Here is a 23,930-nt window from a genome sequence, read left to right as displayed (position 1 = left end):
ACTGGCATTGTAATGGATTGCTATTTGAAGTGGATGTGCACTTGTGGCAAGAGCCAATGGCTGAAGTGGGCTGGTCCATTTCTCTATACTGTAAGATGTGATGAGATGGGACGAAGCAAAGTGGGAATGCCACTTTAAGAGGCCAAAATGGTTGACCAAAAACCCTCCAACGGTCTAAGGGGGAATAAGGTCACTGCACTGAGGATGGCGGAGCTTTTTATTTCCAAAGACTGGCATTTGGAAGTACCTGCAAGCTTTTAGAAAAGGTGGAATACAAACAATAGGAAACTCTATTCACTTCTTATGGTATGTGATTCATTTTTGGTTGATAGTTGCGAAAACGAAACGAGAGCTTACGATTCTATTCAAGGCTGGATAAAAAAAATGTAACTTTTTATGAAGTAAATGTCCCCAATGCCAATAAATTGTAAATATGAAATTAAACTAAGTATTTTATCAAACTCCTTTATTCAAAATAAATGTTCTTTGATTTCTATAAGTGTATTCAATTTAGCCGCCTCCTCCATACCTTTTTCCACCATCTGTTTCCATCTCTTGGACCATTCTGTTAGCTGTAGTGCATAGGCCTTCTCAATCCGGGCGCGCTCATGAATACAATTCATAAGGTCCGTGCAAAGCCGGTTCCCATCATCAATGCGCCTTACTGTGCGCTTGTAGTTCCCAACCTAGAAAATTACAGGGAAAATACCACGTTAACTTTTAAATTAGCAAAAACAACATTTTAAAACAGCAAAGAGAAAGTAGACAAAACGGCACTAACGTTTGCTATATTAAGAGATATTCCTTTGAATTGTCACCAATTTGATGAATTTCTCATATCAATAGCAGATACAAAACTGAGATGAAGAGACGCTCAGATTGCTAAACTTCCTCCTTTACCAGTGAGAAGAAATATTACCATCATGCAGTCATTACAGGGACACGGACAAAGCTAAACATATGAAGGACTAGAAGATCAGGTGTCATAAGGCTCGGAAACCAAGTACATTCCTCCTACGCACTCCTATCAGACCATTCCTTTATTCTGAATATTCATAGCATGACTATTGTCTGAAAGTAACAGAGTACTGTGGACGCACAACAAATACAAAACGAAGTTACATTCGTTTTAACCCCTTCGCTGCCAGGCCTTTTCCCCCTCCTGTGCCAGGCCTTTTTTTGCCTATTTGGAATAGATCTTGCTTAGGCCCTCATAAAGTTTTGTCCACATAAGCTACCCACACCAAATTTGCGTCCTTTTTTTCCAACATCCTAGGGATTCTAGAGGTACCCAGACTTTGTGGGTTCCCCTGAAGGAGGCCAAGAAATTAGCCAAAATACAGTAAAAGTTTCGTTTTTTTCAAAAAAATTGTAAAAAGGGGCTACAGAAAAAGGCTTGTGGTTTCTTTCCTGAAAATGGCATCAACAAAGGGTTTGCGGTGCTAAAACCACCAGCTTGTCAGCTTTCAGGAACAGACAGACTTGAATCAGAAAATCCAATTTTTCAAAACAATTTTGGTATTTTACTGGGACATACCCCATTTTTACGATTTTTTGTGCTTTTAACCTCCTTCCAGTCAGTGACAGAAATGGGTGTGAAACCAATGCTGGATCCCAGATAACTAAACATTTCTGAAAAGTAGGCAAAATTCTGAATTCAGCAATGGGTAATTTGTGTAGATCCTACAAGGGTTTCCTGCAGAAAATAACAACTGAAATAAAAAAATATTGAAATTGAGGTAAAAAAACAGCCATTTTTCTCTATGTTTTACTCTGTAACTTTTTCCTGCAATATCAGATGTTTGAAAGCAATATACTGTTACGTCCGCTGGACTCTTCTGGTTGCGGGGATATATAGGGCTTGTAGGTTCATCAAGAACCCCAGGTACCCAGAGCCAATAAATGAGCTGCACCTTGCAGTGGGTTTTCATTCTATACCGGGTATATAGCAATTGATTCGCTGAAATATAAAGAGTCAAAAATAGATATCAAGAAAATCTTTGTATTTCCAAAATGGTCACAAGATAAGGTGTTGAGAAGCAGTGGTTATTTGCACATCTCTGAATTCTGGGTTGCCCATACTAGCATGTGAATTACAGGGCATTTCTCAAATAGATGTCTTTTTTTACACACTGTCTTATATTTGGAAGGAAAAAATGTAGAGAAAGACAAGGGGCAATAACACTTGTTTTGCTATTCTATGTTCCCCTAAGTCTCCCGATAAAAATGGTACCTCACTTGTGTGGGTAGGCATAGTGCCCAGGACAGGAAATGCTCCAAAACACAACATGGACACATCACATTTTTCTACAGAAAACAGAGGTGGTTTTTTTGCAAAGTGCCTACCTGTGGATTTTGGCCTCTAGCTCAGCCGGCACCTAGGAAAACCTACCAAACCTGTGCATTTTTGAAAACTAGAGACCTAGGGGAATCCAGGACGGGGTGACTTATGGGGCTCTCACCAGGTTCTGTTACCCAGAATCTTTTGCAAACCTCAAAATTTGGCTAAAAAAACACTTTTTCCTCACATTTTGGTGACAGAGAGTTCTGGAATCTGAGAGGAGCCACAAATTTTCTTCCATCCAGCATTCCCCCAAGTCTCCCGATAAAAATGGTACCTCACTTGTGTAGGTGGGCCAAGTGTTTGTGACAGGGAAGAGCCAAAAACATGTCGAAATTGAGGGGGTACCAAAGTGGGTCCAAAAGGGTAGTTTGAAAAAAAAACATTTTTAGGCTAACAAGTGCAGCAGAAATATTATCGGTATACATGAGACAATGCTGGGTGGTAGGAATTTTGTGGATTACTGCAGATTCCGGAAGGTTCCATCACAAAAATGTGTGCTTTCCAGCAAAGTTGCAGGTTTACAGGGCATTGTGGGTAAGGAAATGGTGTGGGGTGCATGTGAAGCAAACCACCATGGAATCAACTAGATGTTTAGTTTTCAGATGTGTCTAGGTCTTGTGGATTTTTCTAAATGGCAGCGCCCCAAAGTAAAAAAAAGTGCAGCCCTCACCATTTCAAGTGGGACGATTTTGGGAGTTACCAAGCTCTCATGGCCCAAATGTAAAACAAAAACCAAAAATAATGAAATGTCCTCTTGCTTGCCATGGGATAAGATGTTTTAGTGTGCGGGGAGGGCTGAAAGACTGTTAGCCCCTTCAGTTCGGGTGGGGGCCAAACCAGGCCCATACTGGTTGGTAGCCACCACCCCACTATTTTCTTTTATTTTGTTTATTCCCTGGCATCTAGTAGACTTTCTGTCCCCCCGGGGTGTAGATTGGGGGTAACTGCCCAATCTGCCCACTGGTGGGCAGAACAACTTTGGCCCCATTTATTTGGGGTGGGGGTATGGCCATACCCCCAACCTCTTATTTTGAAAAATAGTCTGTCTCTGGTGGGCTTTCTGCCCCCCTTGGAGGCAGATGGGCCTTCCAAAATAGGCCAATCTGCCCCCAAGGGGGGCAGTTATGGCCCACAGTAATGTGCCCCCATGGGGAGAGACCCTTGCCCAAGGGCTGCCCCCTCCAAACAAAATACACACATACACACACACACACACACCAATCTATGGTGTCTAGAGGTTTCTGCCCCCTTTGGGGGCAGATTGGCCAAACAAAAATAGGCTGATCTGCCCCCAAGGGGGGGCAGAAATGGCCTAAATACAATTTGGCCCCCAGGGGAGCGACCCTGGTCTAAGGGGTCGCTCCCCACACATAAAAATAAAGTAAATAAAAAAAAAATATATATCCCTGGTAGTATAAAAAAAATAAAAATTCCCTGGTGTCTTGTGTCAGAAATGGCCTAGAAATAATTTGCCCCCCCAGGAGCAGCCCTTGCTCAAGGGGCAGCCCCCCTTATTTGAAATAACCCACAAAAAAAATATATATTCCCTGGTGTCTAGTGGTTTCTGCCCCTCCCAGGGGTAGATCGCAAGGCTGATTTGCCCCCAGGGGGGGCAGAAATGGCCTAATAATAATTAGGGGAACCAGTGCCTTGGACGAGATCACCTCGTCCGCGGCACGGTAGGGTTAAAAAGTGAAAACACAAAAAAAATATATAAAAAATTATGTGTAACACATAAAAACTATGGGTCTCAGTTATGTGCGGGTGGCTGGCCCACAAAGATGCTGGTGTGGTGGAAACCCGCCCCTCTGCCTGCTCGACAAGGGCTCCACGCCATCTTTAAAGAACCCCCTTGGCAGAGATCAGTTTCTAAAATGAGCATTCTCTGATGACTCCGCAGCACTATCAGCAAAACTGAATGCATGGCAGGTTCCAAGGCAGTTGCGGCTATCTTCAGCATTTTTTTCTTTTCCATAAACAAACACTCAAAGCAGGAATTTGCTTCTGAAAAAAACAAAAGAAAAGTCTGCCATGCCTCACATGGCAATCTAACAGGAGAAACCTGGCTAAACAACATGACCAAGTCCAATACTAACACCTGGGCAGGACATTTCGGAGAGGGACAAATACTTGAAATATCATTAGCTCAAGTTACCCTGTGAGAACTAATGATAAGAATTGCTTGGAATTTAAGAAATTTGATTTTTTTTTTATGTGGCAATTGTCCAACGTGTAAGTTTGTGCTTGATTAAGGTAAAATATTTTAGAACAATCCAAACACACATTATTGTACAAAACATATTAAGTGCCCGACGAAATATGTTGTTAACATATTCATACGTAGATTAGGAAAGATTTACATTGGAAGTAGGATCAGATCATATAGACATAGCACTGCCGAACACGTAAGCAATGTCTTACACGGGAGGGCCTTTTGCAGGACATTATAAGGAATGCCAAAAAACAACCCAGATATTGATATCAAGTTCCCTGGTTTACAGCACACAGCTGCTAATCCTCGAAGGATGACAGAACTGAGGGATTGTGAATACTGGAACTGAACGCGGTGAAGAGAGTGATTTGGGTTGAAAAGGTGCGTCCTGTTTATGAAGGTGTCCACGGCTTTATATGCAACTTAGTGTTAAGCCTTAGATTTTTCACTAACCCATGACATTGCATTATTCATAATTTCTATACAGAGGAACCCTGGTTACATATTTACATTGCTCCACAACACATTTACGGTCCCCAATTGCTACATAGGTTGGCTCCTAGCCGAGCAACACATCCACAGTGATATGGTTTTACGTACATTTTTCTCCTACAAAACTAACTTTTTCTATGTGTGCTTCCACTCCCTTATGGGGCTTCATGCCGGACACATACTGTGACATCACAGACACCATCACAACGAACAATACACACAGTGAACGCAATTTAATTAAATGATATTTACCTAGTGTTAAATCACAGCCTTTAGATATCAACCATTTAGACACTGTGTATCACTTGTGATCTTATGTCGTGTGCTTTTACTTCATCATGGGGCAACCTGCCTAACACCTACTGCAACTCCTTCTTTGAAATAGTAATAGTGACAACTCCAAGATGGTGCGCTTCCACGTGGCGCTCATTTAGATAACTTTTCACCTTTTTGGCCCTTTTCATTTCCTCTTGGGCATTTAAGGTTTTGACGCCTCCTTTTACTGGTCAAAGACAAAAACCCAAATACCACCGTAACTGCTTCAGATACTCCCTTTTATGGACAAAAAACTTCCACCACTATCATCCTATTAAGGATCCATCCATGGTTTTTTTAAAGTGTTTTATTCGTTTTTCAGTCATACTCCACGTAACTTTTACATGCCTGGTTATGTTGTATTAATGAATACATTTAATAATACAACACAACCTCACAAGCTAAGCAGAATGAGTCAGTGTGTTAAATGGCTATTTCTTGTTCATCGTTTCATCGGCAAGCTGCTGAAATGACGATCTGTGTTATAGGTGATCAACAACGGACCAGTAAGTGTCTCATTTCAATTCAGAAGTTCATTGTACCTTTAACATTTTAAATATAGGTGCTCTAGGTTTGGAACTATAATGGAATAAATCCAACTAAATAAGAAGTCTACTATCCTGGCCTGGTGACTATCCAAAAGAGTTCTAACATATTTCTCAGCCATCCATTAACCATCTCATCTAATGAGATGAGATGGGACACTTTGGTCACACACACACTTTACCTCCTATCTCATCATTCACGTCCAAACCATCCTTTTCTGACCAGAGAGATACAGTGCACCTGAGGGTGCCACTGCTTTTCCCTTATCACAGAAAATGTAAGTTCTCCTAGTGTAATATGTCATCGTACAGCGCCCTCTTAACATTCACTGGGTAAATTATCTCACTAAAACATGAACCCCTATAAAGCAGGTCCTGCATTGACCTACTGATCTATGTCATTATATCTAGGATTCAGAAACGTGACCTGCACATTGCACAGAGACCTCTGCAGGAGGCACAACTCATGTGGTATCTCGCTCTCACTTTAACATGTAAAATAATCTCTTCCCAGAAGATTTTTTTCAGAAATACAGCCCCCACCTCTGTGCCTACTGTCTACTCCATGAAACGTAGCGAGGGTAACTCCAACTAAAACTACTCACTCACCACCATCTATGCAGCCATCACCTATTTTACAACTTAAAGTGCCCACAAGCTCAGTTGATCACAACCTGGAGGTCGTTCCTTCCTGTGCCAAGTTTTCATATTAGGGAACTCTTTACCCTTCCAAGTGATTAAATTACAAATTCATCTGGCTCACATAAGGCCCGAAATCATGGCTCGTAAGCTTTCAATGATAGCCAGAGACAACAGATACATATACGAGCTGCCTGCTCATGCAACTATGCAGTGGTTCTATGCTGCCATACGTGGAAAAATACAGGGCATGAGGCCTTCTCTTTCCCTTCTTCAAACACCTCCATAAACAAAGGCGTGCACACGCCGCAACAAAACCAGACCATGTGTCAAGACCTCGTGCTCCACACCCAACTCTTCCCAGAAAGGACATGGCCCAACCAGACATTCTCCAACCAAACATCCACACCCGCTTGTAGCATACAGGGGCCGTTTTAGTGCTATGAAGACACACATGGGGTAAAGGTGCCCTATTCAAATGCTGCAAGATGTAGTTTATTGCGCCCGAGTCTTCCAGTGCCCTCTGAATTAAAACAAAAAGAAAAAAGCTGTCCACTGCACACAATGCAATACTCCTAGCTTTGCTCACGCTCCTCTACAATGCTTGCCATGGGATTTCACGCGGACATTTGTATGACGTTAGTAAGGCGCGCAGAGCTGTGGGCTGCACAGAAAGCTCGTTTGTACACGGTTCATGGAAGCAAACGGCATGAATTTTGTAAATACAATCAAGTAGTTGTTGCAGGAGCATCAGCTGCACATGTAGACGAGCCAGACAACATGCTTATGACGTGCTCGAGGAAAAACAGGATTCCGAAAGTCGTGGAAAATTCCTCCCAACTGTTGAGCGCCTCGGCAAAGCAGGCAGTCATGAGCGGTCACCTGCCCTGGCAGGGCTCACACACGAACAGAATAAACAAATGAGCTCACACAGGAATGTGCACAAAAGGACGTGTCGCCCTATGGATTAGGGAAGCTAAACACACCAGAAGGTTAGCACTAAAAAAAAAACTAAGAATCATGCACCTTTTATGAACGATGCAAAGCAAGCGACACACATGACGGCGCTTTGTAAAACAACCCATCACTTTGCAGATTGATTATTATTTACAAGACACACTTAATGTGTTGTTGCATGTGGCAGGTACGGGATTACCACAAACTAATTTCTAAATGTGGAATAATTTGAATTTCGTGCCTCTCTGATTTTTCTAGGTGAGGAGTTTGCATTAGATTTTTGCTGGTGCTGATGGGCACGGTTTTCCGTGCTGCAATGAGATAACACCATTGGTTAGTGATGTGGTAAAACCATGATACTTTAAATCCGTGCTAAATATGCAGAAAACTCTCCGCGTGCATGTAAAATTACTTTTCTGCACTTTTGGCCAGTTTTAAATGAGGGTCTGTGGGTTTTGTGTAATGGTCTCACTCTACAAGTAATGTTGATTGAAGAGAATTAAAAAACTCATAACGTAATTCCTTTTTTGGGGGTCTAGTTTAACAGTGCAGCTGTAGGCAAGACTTTAAGATAAAAACAAATCTTCAAAAACTACCACTGAGAAGGGGTTTGGCCACGCCCAGATGTTGGTAAGCTTCAGTACAGATTTTGACTGGGCAGAAGTTGTGAGGTTAAAGTGTGAAGCCATTACACTTTTTGCAATGGGGGAAAGCTCATGCACAATACAGCAGGGCAGAGTTTATTTTTAATTTTTGATAAGCAATCGATGAAGGTTACAAGGCCGACAGGTTTATTACACAATACAACAAAGGCAGTAGGCATGATTTATTTATTGTGAAAAGCATATGTAAAAGCCAATAGCACTTTAGTGGATTATTTTAACACTGTGTTAAAGCCTGTAGACAAGCATTTTGTTACAGAGAATCGCACAGATTATTAGAGCAGCCAAGGGTTTGGTGTTGCTTATCCCCATGACAAACCCAAGAAAGTCTTGTGATGCTGTTTTTGGAAGGGTTGACCAGTGTTTTGTCAACTGGATTTTGTAACTGTATGACTATATACTGATAGTTATCTTGAGGGTAAGTCTACACGGAATACAGTTGTCCCTATCTGTAATTTTATGACTGTTTGCAAGTTTATGTGTAATACAGGAGTCTTCGGTTGTTATGGCAACAAGCCAATGATGAAGGCTATAGGCTTGACTGGTTCACTGGAAAAAGTTATGCCACGTGCAAAAAGGTCCAAACAGTGCCTTATGAAAAGATACAACATATACAATTACAGATAGGCAACAGTAAATAACATGGATGTTTTTCACTAAGAGGTTCTATGTGCCATCAAATAGACATGAGCTGGAACCCTTCCACCAACACTGCGTGAGGCAGTCATAGTCACATTATTTAAGTCTTGTAAACAACCTTTGATCGACTCGTCCCACAGGCCACTGTTACTGATAAATGCAGAACACTAGCAAACATTATAGGTGCCAGGCTTTACCTATGTATATATATATAAGGGACTGTGGTCCCCGGCCAGGCGGGATTCACACCTAGCCAATCTACGCCACATAACGTCAGAGCCCTATGCACTCAAACACCAAATCAACCAAGAGCTCCCTGCAGTGGGACTGTTTTTCGATGTAGCTAAGGCCTTTAAATCACTGGAGTGGCCTTTCATATTTGCAATGCTTACAAGAATGGGACTGGGTGAAGACATTATAAGCTGGATAGCTTTGCTGGGTTAAGCTCCTGGAGATTGAGTGAATGGATACATATCGCCATTTATTGACCTAGTCATTGGCACTATAGACCGGGGTACACAGCCAAAAAATGCTGTTAGGGAGCACCACTCCGACGGAGGGATAACACTCAGTGGCCCATAATCTCATCTTGCAGTACTGAGAAAACTGAGAGGACTGATTGCTCTATTTGAGAGAACTTGAGAGCTATGTTGCATCTGTGGCCAGAGAAATTATAGAATTTGGTGGAATATCTGGTTTACAGCTAAAGGGGAAGAAGTCTGTGAAATAACCTTTAACAATGGGCACCACTCGACCTAAACTAGAGTATCCCTCATAACAGAGTGAGGGCTTGATGGTCTAACTGGGAATTAATATATACCACGTTAGATGTGATGCTTCGAGATCACTATGGACCAGTGATTGACTTGATTTCAAAACAGTTCGCTCACTGGGCCACATTCATCTCTAAGCACCACATCTATTCCTAGGTGTATATTAATTCCCAGGTATCACATTAAGCCTGGGTTGTCATAGGCGAATAGATTTGTCACTGTCCTTGGTGGGAAGATTTGCACTAATACAAATAAGCACTGGCAATCCAACACCCTTCTAAATAACTTCAACATTTTTTTTGTAAGTCTACGTGAACATTCGTACCTCAATTAAAATACACACATGCGAGCCAAACCCATCCACCCTCTTGTCCTCTTAAAGATCTTTCTGAAAAACAATCCATCCACAGACAGAAAAGAAAATGAAACTAAAACAATTTCAGATGACCTCATGATGCTGAAGTTCTTGCAAACAATATGCAAACAACTCATCATATCAGCTAAAGCAAAGTACTATATAAAGACCATCAATGAAGCCACATCAGATGCAAAGCACTTTTCAAGGCAAACAAGCAGTGCATAAAACCCTTGCCGGGTCCACTCATTCTACGCTCCACAAAAATGTGCAAAGGCATCAACTTCTTTAATGAAAAATATATAGACAATTTGAAAGCACATCGACAATACCAAGCCTGCTGCATCTCTTACGCGTACTCCTTTCCTTAGAATCCCACAATGGCCATCCTAACATACTCAACTCCCTCAAAGCCACTTCTTACAAGGTTGATGTCTTACCCTTGTCCTTCATCAAAGTTCTCTCAGGGGACACTCCTCATCACGGTCACTAACTCCCTTACTAAAGGCATCTTCCCAGAAGCCCTTAAGACAAGCTAGATCCTTCAATCCTAAAAAACCTACACTAGAGACAGAAGACCTTGCCAACTAGCAGCTTTGCACCAACCAACAAGAATCGGTACAAACTTTACATGAACCCCAACATTCAATAAATGTTAAGTCACTTGGATTCCCTTTGTATACTTCTGACTCATGGGCACCAGAGAGCCCAAAGCAAGATGGACGAGATCTACAATCGGGCAGCAAACAAAGAATCCAGCACAAAACATAATTTGACCACCCAAAGAACGTCTAATTTGCCTTGTGGCAGCGAAGACTAGATAACAACCCGCACCTGTTCAGCTGTGCGAGGGGCTGCCGCATTCTAAATGGCGGCCGCGCAAATTTCTGCAACTGCCTGGGAGCCAAACAAGTGAAGTAGGTCTGCCATGTCACAGCCATGCCTCACAAGCAGCGTTGCTGAGCATAACATGCTGTATGGGAGCGGCCTGTGGCCCGATGGGCCAGCTGCAGCTGGGTTGCCCTGACGTGAGAAGAGTGACTGCTGCGGGGGCGCATGGGAGCTTGCGTTTTACCAGTAAAGGAGAGCGCCACTACTGACTGGCTGCATTTGGGGACCTCCTGATCACAACTGTGCAGCGCTAAGCAGCCTGACTGACCAGACACTGAAGGTAGGCCTAGCTACTCCTGCTGCCCACATCCAACATGTATGGCATCCCTAGAAACCATACCGAGGTGCAAGATTGTGAGGACAATTATTGAATAGAGTGCCCGAGACCACTGCAACGTCACAAGCCCCTCTTCCTGGGCACGCAGATGGCCACATACCTCAACATTGCGTGAAAACGAACCAAAGATGGTGAGAGCACCCAACACCCTTGCAAGCTGCCATCCTGCCAGCACTGGATGAGGGGATGTTACATGCTTCAAAAGTCCACAAACACCTCTTGCAGAGGATGCCCTGCCTTACAGCGCCCCTACCACTGCTGTGCAGGCCCTCCGTGCCACTGGATGTGAATAACTGCCTCAGAAGGGCCCCAAACGTGCCAGCAACACATAGCCCTGCACCACGAGAAGATCATATGAAACTGGCACTACATTAGCAGGATGCAATAACATCCAGACACTAAGAATGTTCTCCTGTCTGCACTGGAGGTGGGTGACACTTTGTGGTCGCAATCCAGAGGCAGAGGGGGTGTCAAAAGAGATTCCATGTGGATACTGCACAACCCCCTCTACTCCCAAAGAAGAGAGTAGACAGCACTCAGTCACGCCTCACGTTTGAAGCACACCAAACAACCAGAACCCTAGAAGAGGGATCAGCAGGCCCTGAAATGGCTGCGTAAAGTCAAAACCCTTCGGCCTTTGAGGCCACACCCCTTGCCATGCAGTTTACAATATTGATGATAAAATAGATACCCTGCACCAGCGTATGGACAGCTTGACCACCAAGTGGACAAACCAACAGCGCGCAGAACAGCAGCAATGCAGCGCATCTCAGCAACAGAAGATGACATGCAATCAATGAGTGCAAAATGCTTTAACATGGAAAAGGTGTTGGCTATAATACAAGGCAAGAATGAAGAGCTGGAGGTGCGCTCCCGCTGTAACAACTTGCATATCACAGGAATCCCAGAATCAACAAACACCAGCAAGATCGAACTGTATGTCGAAACCCTGCTAAAGGGCATTTTCGGTTCAGACATCCTATCGCATTTACTGGTGCTGCAGCGGGCACACAGATCCATGGCAGCAAGACCGCTTCACGGGGCCCCTCAATGCCCCATCATCGCCAAGCTACTAAACTATGAAGACCACGATACAGTGATCTGACTGTCACGTGAAAGGAGAGACATCAACTATGAGGGGAGCAGTATGGCCTTCTACCCAGACTTTACGGCATTGGTGCAGGCAACCTGTAAATAATTCCTCTTTATCAAAAAGAAACTCCAAAAAGAACAAATTCCTTACGCAATGCTCTACCCATCCCGTCTAAGCACTGAGAACCGCAAGACCAAGAAAATCTTCTCAACGTCCAAGGAAGTGATGGACTTCATTGAAAAAAACTCTCCAAACACCACCAAGATAAACCAGACTATGAAGCAGACATTGAGAGTAACTGAACAGCCGGGACCACGGTAGCGCCGATGTCAGTTGTTTGTCATAATTTCCACACATTGAGTTTCTGGCTGTCCAGTGGGAGTTTGTGGCATGGGGTCCAAATATGACATGTAGATCCAGATAACATGGGTGAACGGGAAGGCAGCAATCTGCGATCCTCACTTGCCCCGGAGCCAAATTTTACATCACCTCTTGCCCATTCTGACACCTATTTGCCCCAGGCAAAGAATCCGACAAATATCCTTACCTCACCCTGGCTTAATGCTCCAACAGCATTGACCTAAGTAGCCGGTACCTAACTTGTCTCCCGGCCACCCCCATCCACCGGGAGTGTCACAAGGTCTATGGCTGCCCCTACGAAGTTACATCCCATATTATTGTTTACTCTGTTAAACCAGCACCTGCTGGTGATTGTCATTACCTGTTTACGATTACATGCTTTTCATTTCTAGAGTCCGAGGATGTCTTTGGTATGATTGGGATGCAGATGTGGGAGGCGGGAGATGTTACTGTTTATTGTATTAGTTACCAAAGATATACCACGGACATCCGTCCACGTTAAGACAGCCATATACTGTTCAGCAGAGCATCGCTCACATATTCCCTATGCTATCATGCCCCACACACCTAGCCCAATATCCCTCCTAACCTGGAACGTACGGGGGCTTAACAACCCCAGTAAGACAAGCAAGGTACTAGCTTACCTGGATAAACACCACATACAAATTGCCTTTCTACAAGAAACCCACCCGATGGGACAGATGGCACAAACAATGGGTGCCGCTGGGTGGCAACACAACTTGCCTCCTCCTACTCCTCATACTCTAGGGGCGTGATGATCTTAATCAAACTTGGAGTGCCCTTCGATGCCATTCACACCAAGATAGACGACCAGGGCAGGTATGCCATAATGCAGCACATTGGTAACCCCAATAAATACATATGGATCCAACAATGACGACACCAAGGTTTACACCCAGTTATGGAACAGACTGCACTCCAAGATGTCCCCTGCTATCCTCTGGGACGGAGACCTTAATACATATTTAGACCTGCTCCGAGATCGATCAGAACAAGTGAATGGTCATGGCAGGAATTCCACTAAGGTCCACTAAGGAAGAGTACAGACTGTTAGACATACAGTGATTGAGAAACTCTGACAAACAGGAAAGGACATTCTCCTCATCGGTCCATAGCTTGTAGTCCTGTCTGGATTAGCGTCTGACAACCCAGGAGGTGAACGCCTGGGTGGTAGGCATCAGGCATATTGCCAGTGCCCCAACCAATGCTGTGCCAATCAAGCTGATGGTGTCTATCCCCACACATATTCCCACACAATTTACATGGAGATTTCAGGCAACAGCGCCTCTGGACCAAGTGTTTTGAGAGAACTTGCACTCGGCTATGGTAGAACACCTGGAAAAAGCATCTGGTTTGTAGACAGTGCAGATACCCTTTGGGAAGCCTTTAAAGTTATCATCAGGTGAGTTTGCATTGGTATGCAGGCTTGTATTTTAAGTGACATATGCACACAAGATAAGATAGAAAACACTCCAAACACTAGAGCATGACCCAGCACCCTCGCTACTATTAAGGAACTAATGACTAACTATAATGACACAGTGCAGAGTGAACTGCAACGTTTATCTCGCCAAGATGTGGTAAGGGCTTATGGGGAAGGGGGGAGAGGGAGGTTGCTCAGGCCGCAGACTGGTGAACAGTTAACATCTACATGGGCATGCAACCACATTGTTACGATTATTGATCCCGAAGGGGGAAGATGTATGTAACATACCAGCAATTCTGTCCTCTTACTTGGACTTTTTTTATGCAGGTATATGCTGCCAGGGGTTTGGCTCCGATAGCAGAAATCGCTGAATACCTGGATGATGTAGGCCTGGCATAGCTCTCCCAAGGTCAGCAGGAGTACCTACTGCAACAATAACACTGGAGGAACTGGAAGAGGCCATACGCTCGCTTCCTAATGGCAAAGCGCCCAGACCCAAATTTTACAAAGAATACTCAGATTCACTGGTGTTGCATCCCCATGCAATGTATGAGGAGGTGCTCCCCCACTCCATCTGAGAGGCCCTAATTATCACACACCTAAAAAGCCGGCAAAACACCTCAAAATTGTGAGTCCTGTCAGCCACTGTCACAGATAAACACAGACACAAAAATGCTAGCCAAAATACTTGCCACCAGGCTACACCCACTGAAGCCCAATTTGGTCCCGTCGGACCAATCAGGCTTTATACAGACTAGCTCCTCAGCATACAACCTGCAAACATTATTTGCACTACTATACCAATTAGACCCCTCCATGGTGGTGGTGGCGGTACTGTTGGATGCCGCCAATGCCTTTGATTCTATTGAGTAGGTCGAATGGGCATGCCTACAGTCTTTCTCAAATGGGTGCACTTGCTGTATACCGCCCCAGTGACGACGATGAAAGTCCATGGACATAGATCTGAGACACTGCTTCTGTGCGGTGCACAGACAGGATTGCCCGTGCCAAATTTTATTTACACTAGCCCTCAAGCCCCAGCATATGTGCTTCATCAGAGATATAGCTGCATTTTAGATTGAGACCCGTTAGTGTTTCCCTGTATGCGGACGACATTGTGTTGTATGTACAAGACCATCATTTACACCTGGTACCCATACTGTGGGAATATACTTGTTTTGAATGCTGCTCTGGCCTCAGTATAAATGGGGAGAAATCAATCATATTTCCCCGGAGACCAAACACAAAACCTCACTTGCTAGACTTTCCTCTAGGATGGAGTACAGACTAGGTCAAACATTCGGGAGTCTGGGTTCAGAGAGATCTTGATTTAGTCATCTGAGAACATTATGGGACAGCAGAGTCAAAACTGGGAGAGCAGGTGGCCTAGAATGCAGTTATCACTGGCAGAGTGGCAGTTATGAAAATGACAGTGCTCCCCGGATTCCTTCACCTCTTCCTTAAAATACCCATTGTGCTTCCACTGCACTTCTTTAAAACTCTCAGACCACATATGATAACATTATCCTGGGCAAGGAAACAACCTAGGATCAGCTGGGACACAATGACGCTTCCATATGCATGGGGCAGGTTCAACGCACCTGACTTATACTTATGTGCCCACGCGTAATTTGCACATTACTGGTATACCCACAGGCATATATACTATACTTACCAGTGGAGGTAGATGACACACATCCTATGCCATTCAATCCTATCTTACCACAAACGCCCGAAGATGAGTGCATATATATATGCACTCGCCAGGTTGGATAGAGCCAAGCTCAAATCCCTAGCAGATGTGTAACCAGCAGGACAGTTCATCAATATGGTGCATCTCCCACGCACACAACACCAAAACACCACTACCGACCTTCACATATCGCCTCAGAGCGGCTCTGGAGGAACTGTACCACTCTTTCCCGATAGAACCCCCAACATCAAGAGCCCTCCAAATTTTACTGACCAGCCCTACCCGTCGTACCTCATAACGAGACTATATGAGATAGCTCAACAGACAGACGACCTACCCAGACCCTAGCTTTAGACAGGTGGCATGCTGCTCTTGACAAGCCCCTGACGGGGGAGGAATGGTGATTTTGTTGTGCACTAACAAGGATGCTCAAACTGAATAATCCATCTTAAATAATTACAGCAAATGTATTATACCTCTGTCAGACTGCTCAGATATGGGTTACGAGGGATGCAAACTGAACACGATGGGGAGTGACAGAAGAGGACTTTCTACATCTGACCTGGATGTGTGGCCCGATTAGGCAGTTCTGGCAAAAAGCGGTGACTGGTTTTATCAGCTATGATTATAGAGCAAATGAGCTGCAGCTCCCAAATGTGCTTACTTGGCCTTGTCAAGCAACTGCAACCCACACATCGTGAATTTGTGGTAGTGGTGCTACTAGTGCCAAAACAGAGGGTGGCTATGTACTTGGGCAAAAGTTCAGAGCGTAAGCTCAAACAGTGGCCCCTTGACATGGCATACTGCAAAGAACAATTGGATAAGCTGAAGAACTGCCACCAACATCGCGACCCAGGGACATCTGGACCCCATTCACAACGTATTTATTGACATCTCTAGACGCTCCATAATGTACTGCATGAAAGGGGAACAGGTCTCAGGTGGAGATGGGATGCGATTGTACATATGTACAAGCACTGCTGCTGCAGAATCACAAATGTACTATGATTGCTGTTAGAAATGGGGTTTTTGGTTGGCAGTCAGGTTACCCTCTGTCCAAGCAAGAACCCTCACTCTAGTCAGGGTAAGTCACACACAATCCAAAATTAGCCTGTGCCCACCCTCTGGTAGCTTGGCAAGAGCAGTCAGGCTTAACTTAGAAGGCAATGTGTAAAGTATTTGTGCAATAAATCATACAATACCACCATATAGCACCACAAAAATACACCACACAGTGTTTACAAAAATATATAATATTTATCAGGATATTTGTAGGTCAAAACGAATAAAGTTGCAATGTGAATTTGTAAAGATATCACTGAAAAGTGATATAAAGTGTCTTAAGTCTTTAAAAAATAAACAAAGTCTCTTTCAAGCACAAAGTACCTGGTTTGGAGTGGAAAATCTCCGCAAAGGGCCGCAGAAGAAGAGGTACGTGGAAAAATAGTGTGTGCGTCGATTTCTCCCCAGCACACACGGACTTGCGTCGTTATTTTTCACGCAGGGAAGTCGTGCGTCGTTTTCCAGCGTACGGACAGTCTCTTTCTATGGGTCGCAGGGATTACCAGATGTCCTGGGTCTGTGCGTGGATTCTCCTGCTTGTTTTCTGACTGCGTGTCGTTCTGCGGGGCTGTGCGTCGAAGTTTCGCTCTCACGGCAGGCATCGTGTCGATTTCTCCTTTGGAAGTCAGGCGGCGTTGTCCTTGCGAGGCCGTGCGTCGAAGTTCCGGTCGTCCTGAAGGCGTTGCATCGTTACTTTTAAATGCCAAGTCGAAGTGGCAGTGAAACTGCACACACAGGCCTTGCAATGGCAGGTCTGAGACAAGGTTAAGGAGCTACTGAAGTGGGTGGCACAACCAGTGCTGCAGGCCCACTAGCAGCATTTAATCTACATGCCCTAGGCACACATAGTGCACTCTACTAGGGACTTACATGTAAATTAAATAGCCAATCATGGATAAACCAATCAATAGTACAATTTACACAGAGAGCATATGCACTTTAGCACTGGTTAGCAGTGGCAAAGTGCCCAGAGGTCAAAAGCCAACAACAACAGGTCAGAAAAAATAGGAGGAAGGAGGCAAAAAGTTTGGGGATGTCCCAGTCAAAAAGCCAGGTCCAACAATTGCTACATGTGGTAACTGATGGTAAATTGTTTGAATCTGATTTATACACAAAAAACCTCAATAAAAAAAATACAAATACTTCAGACTCTTGCAAGCTGTTTGAAGCCTCTGCTATCCTACATTTTTACAGAACAGCCAGAGACACAGGCAAGACTTTCACAGCTTTCTGTGATATAGATAGTCTGCCAGGCAATATACTAAATACATAATGTAATAGGTTTTTCAAGGATAAAAAGAAAGAAACATCCAGGCATCACCAAGATGCAGACTTGGAGATCCAGTTATCAGATGAACATTCAAATTATTGTTGCTCAAAGACAAAGGAGATTTTTCCGGTCAGTTAACAGAAGTTGCTTCATTACACAGTGTTACACATATTGTATCATGCCCCCAATAGGATGAACATCCTTAACATGGATTCAGACTAGGTTATAGTGCCATCACCCAAGGATGGTTTTATTCATTTAGCATTGCCAAGTCCCAGACTTGTACACTACTGGTGTCAGATATGTATTGTACCTTCAAAAACAACAGATATGTCAGAGATCCCATCTTCTCTAGCTGTCCTCCAAGGATATGTGAAAGACTTTCCATCCTCCACATAGGAGGCGGTTATTAACAAAGAAAAGGGTGATGACGGCAGATGAGGTCCAGTTTCCACCATTAAAGACGGTCTGTGAGATTAAGTGTATTGAAAAGATACACTGGACATTTATGTGACACCTAAACATTACACGAATGTTAGACCTGTAGGATAATTGAAAATTGGCAGGTCTTTGGAGTACAACTATTATATAACTAAAGGAAAAGATATGCAAGAAAAAAATTGAATGACCACTGCAGAAATAGAATAACATGACTATGGGTGGAGTGGGTTCATGCCTTCAAAGCCTTGTAGTGGTTAAAAAGCAAGATGCTGAGAGAATGCTTCATGAAATGTGTGCTCTACTTTGCAGCTATATAACTGAGACCTCGTTATGTTGAGTGAAGTTTATTTGATATGGCACGCAAATTACTTGGGAGGGGTATCTCAGTGCTCCTAGGACTGCGGCAAGGTGTTGCAAAGTTAAAACAATGCTGTTTTAAGCTGTTTACAGAAGTAATGATGATCTGTGCATGTTCGGGTTTTATACGGCAATTTATTCCAGTAATGAGTGGCCAGATATGAAAAGGCTCTGCCTCCTGCTTTGATTTTTATTTTATTTTTTTTAAACACAGGGATCGCCAAATGCTTGTCCGCTGGACCTCAAAGGTCTCACCGGACAATAAGGCGTAAGCTTCTGGGCAAGGTACAGAGGGCCTGTTCCCACAAGAGCTTTATGGGTGAGACAACAAATTTTTAAGATTTCTCTTTTTCTAATCAGCAGTCAGTTTAACGGGGTGCTGAGGCTCAGCTGGGTGGACAGTTGTAGATAAGATGGGCAGCTGTATTTTGAATTACTTGGAGTTTTGCAAATAGGCTCATTTGCAGAGGCAAGCAGGGCATTACAGTAGTCCAACCTACTGCTTATAAGCCGCTGGACCAATGTTTGCCTGCTGACAGCGGTAAAAAAAAAAAAAAAAAAAAGGATGGTTTTCCTTAACACATGCACTATGTGGAAACAGGTGTTAGTCGTTGATGTTACCTGCTCTTTCGTCGTTAACATATAGTCCTGTCGGACTCCCAGATTTTTCACTACCTGTTTAGGAATGGGTGCAGGGGCCAATCCGACTGGCCACCAGTCAACTACCCAGTTCAGTTGGGCTTTTCCGAACAGCGTTATCTATGTTTCAGCTGCGTTCAGGTGGAGGTAGTTAGAAAACATTCCAGCAGCAATTGTTTTCACTCTTGGAGAAGTGTGGCACAGTGGTTAGAGCGGCAGACCAGGGTTCAGTTCCCGCCTCGGTTGGTCTTGGCTCAATTCCCTTGGACCTGATCATTCTCATCTCGGTGCCTAATCTAATTAATGGGTCCCACTCTGTAACTCTGGGCAATAGCTTGCTTAATCTCCACAACGGCCCTGACAGCGTTTGGATGCCAGTCTTCATCCTGGGTCTGTCCAGGAGTGGGCGCCTCACAGGGAAAAGCCAGGAGGGGTTCCACAGCGGTGTGCGTACAGCGCCTTGAGACCTTAACAGGTGAGTAGTGCGCTATACAAGTGCAAAGTTTACGTTTTTACGTTTTTCCTGCAGAAACTCTGCTTTGTTAATACTAGGTCTTTAAAGAGATAACCAACTGCGTGTCACCTGCATATGACTGGATTTCAAAGCCATGCATTCTGGCAAGGTTTGCTAAAGGGGCAACAGAGGTGTTAAAAAGCATAAGGTTTAAAAATAATCTCTATGGCACTCCCTTATCAATCCGCTTAATGAGGGATTTGAAGGGACCTAAGGAGATAGTTTGTGTTCTATTACTTAAGTCATTCTTCAGCCAGTTTAGGCCATCCCTTGTATACCACAATCGTGTAGTCTCTGTAACAACGTCGGATGAGACACTGTGTCGAAGGCCACAGATACATCTAATAATACCAGCATCAGTGGCATGTCAGAATCAAGGGCTAACCGGATGTGATGGGTTACAGCCACTAAGGCGGTTTCGATGCTATGTGCAGAGCAAAAACCAAATTGTGAAGGGTCTAGGATACCATTTTTCTCAAGGTAAATAATAAGCTGATTGTTAATTAATCGCCCCAGAGCTTCAGTTAGCAGAGGAAGAAGAACGATGGGCCTGTAATTAGATAAATCGGACATTGCAAGGTGAGCCTTTTTTTTTTTTTTTTTTTTTTTTAAATGGGCCTTACTAAAGCATCTTTCCACATCTGTGGACATTTTCCAGTGGCTATTGACTGGTTAAATAGGGAACATATGATGGATGCCAGAGGCTCCAATAGTAGTGCCACTATCCTGGTGGAGGAGGGCAAAAATCAAGGGGTGAGTCCGACTTACATTTCTTAAGTAACTTCGTGATTTCCTCAGGAGTGAACAAAGAAAAATCAGATAGGTCCTCTAGAATGGTCCGAGGAAAGGAAGTTGAAAGTGGGTTAAAGCTCTTGAGGTCAGTGAACTTTGGAAAATTGGTATATATTTGGTTTAATTTCTGATCAAAGATTCTGCTAAGGAGTCAAATAAATGTTATGACTCGGATACGTCTGAATTACAAGCCTGTGGATTGATAAATTCATTCAGGACTTTATATAGTGCTTTGGATGAGTTTCCATCGGAGTTGATTTGCTGAGTGACATAAGTTTTGCAGGCTAGATTAATATTTCTGTGATAATCATTAAGAGCTGGCCTCGCAAACAGCAATCTTTTAACCGCTGTAACTTCCATATTGAGTAGGTGAACTGACAGCTTATCCATGAGACAAAAGTTGTGGCATTAGTTGTGTAAAATGTGGTTGAGACCTTTACACAGGGTGAATCGGTTGCATTCTGTATACTATTTATAGACACAAAACATATCAATACTTGATGCAAGGACTACACATCTAAATACATGTGCACAGGGCAGAAATAACATTCACTGTTGTTTCTGTGACAATGCTTTTCCAGGAGTCCCGCCCTCTACCCACCTACGGTTAAAGCAGCCAGATCAGGGTGAAAAACCCATTATGAGGCCAAACGACTAGAGGAGTACAATTTCGGTTTCGTTCACTTCAGGCAGTGCTACTACATTAAAAAATATTCACAGTCTATTTGCCTTTGGCTTTTCTACTGCAGTTGCCCCATTGTCTGTATCTTTTCATCCCCCAGTTCTAGCTGCGTAGTGAACCTTGACAGTCTGGTGCATGGGTACCTCACGTGATGCTTCATGAGCTGAGACCGTGCTCCTTACAATGCCTTTTTTTCAGGGGAGCAACAGTGCCGGCCCGACCATTTTCTATAAGGTCCTCTCGCGGTGCAGGTCTGCGCAGATGTATGCCTCCGTGTCAGTTGAGGTGGGTAACGCGGACAGAGTTAACAAAGGCAACACTTACTTGCACTGGTTGGAAGGAAGGAAATCTTCCACGGGGGGGCTTCCTTGGGCCTAGATCTCAAGCCGACCACCCAAATAAGTGAGGAGACCATCCCAAGTCAGTGTTGCTGTTATTAACAGCCAGATGTGACTTTAGCCCCAAGACGTCAAAGCAGCTTCTTCTTAGGGAAAACAAATCATTGACTGCAGTTAGTAGATGGGTGGTGGCTAATTCTGCTGAGGTTTTAAGGCTTTGGACTAAACGATTTGTGGTTGCTTCTCTAGAGGTGTGTCTTGAATTTTGCAGTCGAAATGTTCTGTCAACAGTGGCTGTCACCTTCTATTCCACAGCCATCACTGGTGGTGTATACCTTCACTACATGTTTACACAACAGAAGTCTCACGCTTTTGTACAGTTGTTTTCACGGTTACCAGAGTCTAGGGTGTAGTATTTAGAGAAACATCTGTAACCTTCACATGTAATCCGAGAGCGCCTAGACATTGTGAATTTTGCTAAGCATAAAGTGCTAACGCACTGAAGTTCAACAATTCTCTCCCAGCATCCTCTCCATTTGTTCTTTAACCTCCAGATATATTTTCTTGGAGTTCTCAGAGGATAGATATGCAACTCTACATTAAGATCTCTTGTAACAATAAATGTGTGTCTCAAAACTTGACAGAGTGCGCAGACTTAAAATCAAACTGGCCAAAAATGTAATTCCTTCTCTTTTCGAATACCAACAGGGAAACACTGAAGCAAGAATGGCCATCTGACACCCACTTATACTCAAATACAAAGTCACTCTGATTCACTTCAGACACCAACTCGTTTCAAGACACACAGACAGAGAGGCAGCTTTGTATCCGCTTCCTCCAAGGCAGAAGTTCAGATCCTATGTTTCCAAAGTGCACTACAATACCACCTTATAAGCCCTTCTCTCTTCTCTCCAAGGAGCAGTTCATCAACCACTGATAATGACCCTTCTTGCTATTAACTATTCTGCACAGCAGCGCAATCACGTCTACTCCTTATAGGCACAAATAAGCAAGGATGCAAGACTGTGGATTACCCTGCATAAAACCTATTGAACTACATCACATGCATTTAATAAATTATTAAAAATGTAAATCTAATGGTTGACAGTGAGTTTTTCAAAGTGGTGGGTATACATTGTTACTCTGACTTGCACTAAATGAACAAGGGAAGCAAGCCCAAATACATCAAGTGGGGCTGGGTAAGTATCCTCTAACACCATTTCGACAAAATGGGGCCACATGATGCATCTTAAAGCATAATTTTCACATAAATTGCTTAAACATGACAAGCTCTAAAGAGACACAAAAAAATTACAAAATTTCCGTTCGCCAAGCAAAGCTTGATATTCATATGTGCTATTGGCGCATCGCCCTTTCCGAAAACTTTAAGAAATGGTTTAATTTACTGCAGCCTCTTAGCAGAACTTCCCAAAAAAATATCATTACACAATTTACCACAATATAGCTTTTCAGGACTCACAGAATAACACCTATCCCACTGGGTGCCCAAAACCGTCAACAGGTTTCCTAAACACAACATGAATTATTAATAATATTAGCTCTAAATATGGTTTCGAAATTCAATATACTGACCAAATAGCAATGTTCCAGTTTCTAAAAAACAACATGAGAAACACATGGGCAACCTAATACGCCTAAAGGAATCTTAGGGAGTAATATATTACGGGAACAGCAGCTCACACAGAACTTATTCCATCATAAATATTTCCTTGTAAATAAATATTGCTCAAGAACGAAAACAAAAAAGTAACAATTGGTTTATTCACCAATTCTCCGTAAAACAAGAAACACAGGTAAACGAACACGGTGCTCAGTGCCAGTGCTGTTCACACAGCGACAAATGAGATATAATAAACGTGTGATAAAAGGTAAGTCCTCATCAGAACTGTAATGTGTATGTAGAAAAGTGCCCCTTTTGTCATGGTTAACCCCCACTTTTTGATGCTATCTTGACTGAGTGTGTGCTGGGATCCTGCTAACCAGGCCCCAGCACCAGTGTTCTTTCCCTAAACGGCACCATTGCTTCCACAACTGGCACACCTCTGGCACACAGCTAAGCC

The 23,930-nt window shown here is 43.6% G+C and overlaps 1 protein-coding gene across 7 annotated transcripts in view; it reads right to left on the bottom strand.

Annotated features, from left to right (window-relative positions):
* The window catches only part of PACSIN2 (protein kinase C and casein kinase substrate in neurons 2), a 354,098-nt gene that overhangs the window by 175,010 nt on the left and 155,158 nt on the right, over positions 1–23,930 (bottom strand). For all 7 annotated transcript variants that reach the window (XM_069228308.1, XM_069228313.1, XM_069228314.1 and 4 more), the window contains one exon: positions 530–686. In XM_069228308.1, the coding sequence (XP_069084409.1) occupies positions 530–686 (157 nt within the window). The remainder of the gene's footprint in view (positions 1–529; positions 687–23,930) is intronic.

Source organism: Pleurodeles waltl, chromosome 4_1 (genome assembly GCF_031143425.1).
Source record: "Pleurodeles waltl isolate 20211129_DDA chromosome 4_1, aPleWal1.hap1.20221129, whole genome shotgun sequence".
Classification (NCBI taxonomy): domain Eukaryota; kingdom Metazoa; phylum Chordata; class Amphibia; order Caudata; family Salamandridae; genus Pleurodeles; species Pleurodeles waltl.
The sequence above is the reverse complement of the archived record's forward strand: the minus strand, read 5'-3'. Positions and strand labels throughout refer to the sequence as shown.